This window comes from Mustela lutreola, chromosome 10, assembly GCF_030435805.1.
Source record: "Mustela lutreola isolate mMusLut2 chromosome 10, mMusLut2.pri, whole genome shotgun sequence".
NCBI lineage: Eukaryota > Metazoa > Chordata > Mammalia > Carnivora > Mustelidae > Mustela > Mustela lutreola.
In genome coordinates this window covers 51593432-51601210 of record NC_081299.1, presented here as the reverse complement: position 1 = coordinate 51601210, position 7779 = coordinate 51593432, and the positions used below count along the sequence as shown (strand labels likewise).

General features: G+C 55.2%; 1 protein-coding gene and 1 long non-coding RNA gene across 3 annotated transcripts; one reads left to right on the top strand and one right to left on the bottom strand.

Moving 5' to 3' along the window:
- Positions 1 to 845: 845 nt before the first annotated feature.
- FOXD3 (forkhead box D3) lies at positions 846 to 3014 on the bottom strand. Its single transcript, XM_059137889.1, has one exon. The coding sequence runs from the start codon at positions 2874 to 2876 to the stop codon at positions 1431 to 1433; it is 1446 nt and encodes a 481-aa protein (XP_058993872.1). The 5' UTR covers positions 2877 to 3014; the 3' UTR covers positions 846 to 1430.
- Positions 3015 to 3469: 455 nt separating this feature from the next.
- LOC131810218 (uncharacterized) lies at positions 3470 to 5849 on the top strand. 2 transcript variants are annotated; one of them, XR_009345473.1, is made up of 5 exons: positions 3470 to 3576; positions 3856 to 3958; positions 4234 to 4278; positions 4486 to 4854; positions 5290 to 5849. It is a non-coding gene; the product is annotated as an uncharacterized LOC131810218 (long non-coding RNA). The 2 variants fall into 2 exon arrangements; XR_009345472.1 differs by having other exon boundaries at positions 3856 to 4278.
- Positions 5850 to 7779: the final 1930 nt, after the last annotated feature.

Below are 7779 nucleotides of genomic sequence, written 5' to 3'. Positions count from 1 at the left end.
GTTTGCTTTTTAAAGATTTGAAAAGAGGGGAATAAAGGTAAAGGGGAGGGGTGATGTGCACCTGTTTTTAAAAGGGTGTTAAGGCCCCTATTCCTTGGCCTTCCAAAACACTGTGGGTTGAGGAGAGAGGAGGCATTGGTAGGAATCCTTCAGGAATCAAAATTATGTTGTGGATTTATTATTGCCATAAGAAAAGAAATATCTTACTTGAAAATATTCTGAAAGAATAAGAATTACGTCTTATTGATCAGATTAATATAGATAATACAGTTTCACTACAAAAATAAAACTGCCATTACATACATTTAAAAATTAACTGTTTATTTACCATTTCTACTTAAGGAATGAAAAAAAATTTTAAATGTAAGATTTAAGTGCTAAAATGGAGGATGTTTGTAATTTACATTCTTTTGAAAGGATAATTGAAATGACCAAGAACTCTCATTATGGAAGACAAAAGTCTGATATTTTAAAAAAATATGTTTAAAGATTGTGTGGTTGTTTAGACTTAAGTTTTTTTTTTTTAATGGCAGCTTATTTTATCTATAGAAATGTCTGGTCAGACTTAATGGATTGGTATGAATGAGATCATCACCCACATCCCAATTTTGTGTGAAAACTAAAAGAAAAATATTAATATGATTTAAATTAGGCATATTCTTTCCTTTCTTCAGTTAAATTTTTCTTACATTGCAATCATGCATAGCTAAGTTTAAAAGGGTCATTATTTGAAACTCCTTGAATTTCTGGTAAAGATAAAATACAAATACAATTTTAAAATATTGTTTACCTCAGACATCTAAATAAAACACTAGGGTGAACATTTTAAAAATTTATTTACAAAGTTGTGTACAACACGATGGAATAACATTTAGAATACCATATATATTCATTCATATATAAACAGACTTTTATAATAGAATGACACTTTTTGCCTTTTGAAAATTTTTATATTTAAAATCTCCCAACGTCTCTATACATTTTTTTCTCACATAAAACTGCGGAGAGTGAACCTTCAAAAAAAATGAAAGTTCAGAGCTCTAAATCTACTGAATTTGTTTTTTCTTAAAAAAATAAGAACCCCAAAAGGAAAGTCAATAATTTTTATACAAATATGTACAAAGATTTCCCTCCCATTCCTACGGTACTGAGAGCAGGAGCCGTCGGGGTACATTTTTGGAAAATTCGGTTTTCGGTTTTACCTGTACCGCAAGCTATTCCCGGCGGGCGTGCGGTGAGAGTTTGCTCCGCCAGCCTAGGTGTGCGCGAGGGGGTGGAGGCAGCCGAAGGTCGGTGTTGAGGGGTCGGGGGGGCGGAAATGGAGGAGAAACAGAGTCCGGGATTGGGCAGGGGGGCCGGGCCCGGGGCGGGGCGCGCAAACTAGAAGTGCAGCCGCCACCCGGCCCTCGGTCCCGGCCACCGGCGCGTCCCTATTGAGCGGGCCACTTTGCTTGCGCTGCAGCGGCGGCAGCAGCGGCGGCCGAGGCTGCGGGCTGCAGGAACTGTCCAGAGAGCGGCACGCTCAGGATGGGCGCAATGGTGGCCGTCGTCCGGCTCAGCGACAGCGGCTGATGCGTGGCCATGAGCGCCGCGGACTGCACGGTGCCCGGCGGCCGTAGAAAGGACTGTGCCGCGCTGCCGCCCCCACCGCCCCCGGTGCCCCCAGTTACCCCCGTCCCCCCAGCGCCCGCTGCCGAGCCCCCGGGCGCCGCGGGGCCCCCGCCGATGATGTTTTCGATGCTGAACGACGGCCGCGCGCTCGGCTCGGACTTGATCAGCGACGCCGTGGTGCCCGCAGCGCCCGCCGTGCCCGCGGCGGCCGCGGCGGCGCCCAGGCTGTTGAGCTGCAGCTGCAGGCCCGGGCCGAGCTGTGAGCCGAAGGCGGCCGCTTTGCGGCCCAGCTCGCCCGAGGGCAGCAGAGGCACCGCGGGCGGCAACACGGGTGCCACCGGCGGCAACGCGTAGGGGTACTGGAGCGCCGCCGCCGCCGCCGCGGCGGCCGCGGCAGCCGGGTGAGAGTAGGCGCCAGCCGCGGCCGCGGGGTGCAGGCCGTAGGGGCGGCCGTAGGGCCCCGCGGCGCCTGCCGCCGCCGCTAGGCTGTAAGCGCCGAAGCTCTGCATCATGAGCGCCGTCTGCTCGCGCAGGTGCTCCTGCTGGTGGCGCTTGAAGCGTTTCCGGCGCCGCAGGAAGCTGCCGTTGTCGAACATGTCCTCGGACTGCGGGTCCAGGGTCCAGTAGTTGCCCTTGCCCGGGTTGCCCGGCTCGCGAGGAATCTTGACGAAGCAGTCGTTGAGCGAGAGGTTGTGGCGGATACTGTTCTGCCAGGCGGGGAACTTCTCCCGGTAGTAGGGAAAGCGGTTGCTAATGAACTCGCAGATGCCGCTCAGGGTCAGCTTCTTCTGCGGACTCTGCAGGATAGCCATGGTGATGAGCGCGATGTACGAGTAAGGAGGCTTCACCAGGCTGTTCTTGGGCTTACTGGGGGCCAGGCCTCCCGTTGCACCGCTGCCGGCGCCCGGCCCGCCGCCGCTCCCGCCGCCCTCCTCGCCGCCAACGCCGCCCTTGCAGCCGTCAGGTTCGGAAGCGCCCGCCTCGCCCCCTGGCCCTGCCCCGGCTCCAGTCGCCTCTTTGGGCAATGCCAGAGGCTGTTGGTGCGGCGGCTGAGGCTGCCCATGGTGGGGTGCCGCGGGCGTCACCTCGTCCGCCTCGTCCAGGCGCAGCTCCGGCGGCCCCACGGGGCTCTCGCAGCCCGCGTCGCTGTCCTTCTCCTCCAGCCCGTCGTCGCCCTCGCCCACCACATCGATGTCCACGTCCTCGGCCGTCAGCACCGTCTGGCCGGACATGTCGCTGGCGCTGCCGCCGCCGGAGAGGGTCATCCCTCCTCGGGGTTGGTGGCGGCGGCGGGGAAGGATCGGCGGACGATGGGAGTCGTCAGGGACTACCGCCGAGCTCCGGGGAAAGGGGTTTGAGTGCTCCCGAAAGATGGGAGACTGGGAAAGGGGAGGGGGGCGTAGATGGTTCGGGGCCCTCCCGGCTTGGCTCACACTCGGCAGCCCGGCATCGCGCGGCGCGGGCACTGCCGTCTGCCCCCCGCAGCCGCGCTCCTCAAACTCCTGCTGTCCCTGGCGCTCGGTACTAGGCGCTCGATGCCGCTCCGGGCCACGACTGCTTCTCCACGCCGCGCCCCCTCACTTCGTCCGCGGTCCTCGGCCTCTGGCCCGGGCGTGGAGAGCAAGAGCTGTGCAGACGGGCGCGGGACGCCGGGCGCCGAGCAGCTCCGGAGGGCGCGGGAAGGGGCAACGGGGGGAGGGGGGTGTCAGGGACGCCAAGCCCCCGTAGTCGAAAGTCCCGTTTTAAGGACTGGCCTGATAGATTACTTTCTACTTAAAGATCCAGCGGGAGGCGGGGCCACGTGACCGCGCGTGACGTCAGGGCCGCCGCGGAGCCGGCCAAACTCAAGTTGGTTCAGGGAATTGTCAACAAAGGGACGAGGGACGCGCCACTCTGCGCCGTATGGTGCGCCAGCATCCCGCGGGCTCCGAGGGCGTCCTGGCCCGCCCCGGGACCCCAGTCTAGGTTGGAGCCCCGCGCGGGGTCGAGGGAGGCTATGGGTGTGAGTGCTGGAGGGTGGGTGTGAGCGAGTGAGGGCGTGGGCCTGGGAGCGTCCGCGGGACCCGGCAGCTCTCGCTGTTCTGCCCTCCCTGCTCCCTCTCCCTTCCCCCTTCTCCCTTTTGCCAACACTCTTTAGGCTGGGACTGGGCAACTTAGAACGAGATTCCCCCCCGCCCCCCAGCCTTTTTTAAAGAAAAACTTAGTAGTCTCTGTTCTTTTTTTATTTTTTTGATTTCTTTTCAGCTCTTGGGTAAGGGCTGCGTACCCGGCTCCGTTTTGCTAATTAGACTTCAAACCCCCTCCGGCCTCACTGCTCATTTGGAGGAGACACCTACTGAGGGGAAAAGTATCCTTTACCCCCCAAAGCCAAACCACCCGTCCTGCCTTTGCTTTCCCCGCTCGATGTGGGCGTGTTATATATATATTGCACCCTCCCCCCGCACCCCGCGCGGCCACAACAGCATCAGCTGGGGTTCCCGAAGGTCAGAAAATAGTTATTGATTAATCTATTAGAATAGTTGCCGAGAGAAATAAAAACGACGTAAAATAACAGCGAACCTATAAATAAAGAGGCTGTAACTAGCTGCTGGGAGTTGTTAAACGACTTAACATGTGAAAAAGTCGGAAATGAGGCGCTGGGGAAGGAGCCGGGACTCAGCGGCCTGGGTAAGTCGAGTGGAGCGGAGTGGAGGCTTCCGGGCCTCTATGTTAGACGCTGCGCTCGGGCTGGGACGGCAGAATGACGCCGGGAGCTCGCGATGTGACTTCCCTGGCCGTGGGGCCCATCCTCTTGGGAGCGAGGGGAGGCCTCGGGTCTGCTGGAGGGCTAGGCTCTCAGTTGCTGCTAACTAACGTGGATTCTCTCCTCTTAAGGCTTAGGTAAATCCTCCAAGATTTAACTTCCGCGCAGACCAGTAGCAGAGCGGGTGGAGGAGGCGAGGATGCGGCTAGTACGCACCGAGTATCCTTGGCAAGGAAAACCATTGGTGGTAGGAAAGGCTGTGGGGATTTAACTGGAATTGGGGATGGGGGATCGCAAACCGACCACGGGTGCGTGGCACTACCCGTGCGCTCGGGCCTCGCACCTCGGAATAGTGCTCCTCACCGGGTGAGTCTGCGATGGGCCACCTCTCAAGTTTTAGGCCGCCTGAAAGCTAGCTGCAAGCGCCTGCCGTGTGTGGCCGGGCTCCTTGAACCCAAGCTCTGCCGGTCCGTTGAGTCCTGGGAGGAGAAGGCTGAGAGGTGAGAGAGGAAATAGTTGGTGAAATATTTACAGAAGGCGCGAAGAATCCGATTTAATTCTTGGTGGACAGTGGTGCTTCTGATTCCCTCAGGCTGTGTGTCTCTCACCTACAATTCCCTCAATCCTTGGCCAAGGAGAAAAAAATCGTAAACTTACTTCATTACAGGCAGCGAGACACACAGATTGACTTTCATCTCCATTAGATAATATTCTGGATATAATACTAGTCCATTGGATCTGCGTTTCGCAGACAGTTCTGGTTTGTGCCGGGGTGGGGGGGGGGGGGCGGTGGCAGTTACTCCATCCTGAGACAACAGCGAAACTCCACCGTTTTTTGTTTTTTTTTTTTGTATCAAAATCATTCCCCGTTGTACCGACCCTAAAATGCATCTCTGAGTTGATTTCCGCAGTTGCACTTTTTTGTGGCCCCGCAGGTCCGAACCGTTTGCAATGCCATCTAGACGGCCCTCGGACGCGAGCGGCGCGAGCTGGCAGCCCACCACTGCACCCGGCTGCAGAGGTCGAGGCTGCAACTCTCCGAGCAACCCAGCAATTACAAAAGGAAGGTCGGAAGGACAAAAACGAACCCGGAATTTAAAATTCAGAAATTACTTTTGAGCAGTTTCTGTGGTCCAGCTGCAGTGAGAGGCGCGGGCCGCGAGCCCCATCGCAGCCCAAAAGGCTGGACCCGCGTGGCCGCGTGCCGTGTATGTGTGTGTGCGTGCGTGTGTGTGCGCGGGAGTGTAGCGGCTTCGGGGGCTGCTCTCAGTAGTCTTCTGAAAGTAGCCTCCAAATAAGCCTAATTTCGATTCTGCTGCCCTCCGGAGCTGCGTCTCAGGACTCCCTCGGTGCTGCCGGTCGCTGCCTCGCCCTCTCTCGGCCGAGACCTGGCCTGATCCGTCCATTCCCTGGTGTCTCATTGGAACCTCCCTGGGGGAAGGGGTGGGGGATGAACAACTCCCAGCCGCCAGTTCCATTTGTTGCGCTTTTTTCATTCGACACAATAAAAGTCAAATTAATTGATTCATACCATTAATTACGGCGCGTAGCGTGAAAAGCAACGCTTCCCCTCGGTTAGAGATCTATTGTGCTAATCTCTTGTTCAATCAGTGTTACCATCTGATGCCGGGTCTGGCCCTTACAGAAACTTTTCGACTCGATTAGCTCAATGATGAGACGTTTCAGGACCTACTGGCTGCGGCCGCGACGTCCATCGCCCGCGCCGGCCCAACCGCTTAATATCGATTTCCAGCCGAGGCAGCGGATTTTCCCGCGATCACTCTCGACTGGGAAACCCGCCACCGTTCTCCCCCTTCCGGGCGGACAGTACCACCAGCGCAACCTCCCGGGACCGGAAGGAGGCAAAGCGGCAGCCCAGGTGGGAGGCCGGAAGGTTCCCGCAGTTCCCGCTGCAGGACGCCGCCCGGGCGGAAGGGCCAGAGCCCATAGCGGTGCAGGGACCTGCCCTACGCTGACTAGATTTGGGGCTAAGTAAATCCTGTTTGCCGCGTAATTGCAGTTTGCTGCTAAGAGCCCACAAATCGTCAGATACTGCCAAACTTCAGGACAGAGCGAGACTGAAGAAGCGACACAGCTACAGAAAGAGACATTAGTGAGGGGAAGAAAAATGTGATAGAGGGAATGGAAATATTGGGGGGAGGGAGAAATGTGAATATTCTGGGTTGCAGAGGGTTACTGGAGGAGATGGAAAGAAGGAGGAGTACACACACAAAATTATGAGTGAGAGTAACTACTTGGGTCACAAAAAGCAAACTTAACTGGAGGGATTTAAAGAAGATGGCACCCAGCTGTCTCATTCATTCAAAGGTTTGAAACGTTTCAGCCAAAGGAGAAGGGAATAAGCATCCCTCTCTTTCTCCTGGGGCCCGCAGAGTCCGTGGTACCCAGGTGGGGCAGCCACCCGGACGGGAGCTGTCGAGGGCGGTGGTTGTTGTTGGTGGTGGTAGAGGCGACCGAGTTTCCAGCAACAAGAAACAAGAAAAGTAGAGTCCGGATCGATAACATGGAAATTGAGACGTCTTGGGGGAGGGGCGGTTTAGTGTGTTCTGGGGAGGTGGGGTGGGGGTGGGAGTTGAATGGAACAATTTATGGCGGAGAAGAGGAAGTTAATTACAATTCAATTTGGGTTCTTAAGTGGTCAACACGGGAGGAGGGGCACGGTCAGAGTGTGTGGGAGGCAGGAATGGCCCACCTACCCCTCGCCAGGTCTAAGCGAACCCAAGTGCCTTCTTCCTACTCCTTTAAGTCAGAGTATATGCCAATGGCTTGGATAAATCGTTGGCCCGAAAGTGAGACAGAATCTTCATGCCCGTGTGCGGGTGCACTTTTCTTATAATCCGGGGAGATGGGGCCAGGTTCTGCGCAGTGAGGGGAGCATCCCCCACCGAGAGCAGCCTCCGTCGCTCTACTGCAGAGGGACCGAAACGTAGGTAGAGCTCATTTGGAAAATACCCCTCCTTTCTCTCCCCCACCCCTTCCAAGGACCAAAGTCGGTTTCTTCTCGACAATCTTCATAGATTTATTAAACTATTACCAGCCTATACCTGGATGGCCACCACCGAGGAAGGCGGGATGGGCCGAGATGATACCCAGGTCCCCAACCCACCCAGATTATTTCTATTTCCAAGTGGGTGGGATTTTAAACGCACTTCCCACCAATCTTGTGTCTCCAGATCTCTTCGGGATGAAAAAAAAAGGGGGGGGCAATTTAACCTTCTTGTTTGGATTTTCATCTTAAAACTTCATTTACTTTCAAGGTGTCCGCCACTGAGGTTCCATGCCAAGAAGTGCCTATAAATGGCGAAAAATCAAAGGAAAAGGAAGAGAAGGAGAGAGAGGGAGAGAGGGAGAGAGAGAGAGGATGGGTTCGAATTTATTTATATTGGAAATGTATAAACATCCAT

Coding starts and splice junctions, on each gene's coding strand:
- FOXD3 (XM_059137889.1), bottom strand. CDS start 2,876: ATGACCCTCTCCGGCGGCGGCAGCGCCAGCGACATGTCCGGCCAGACG.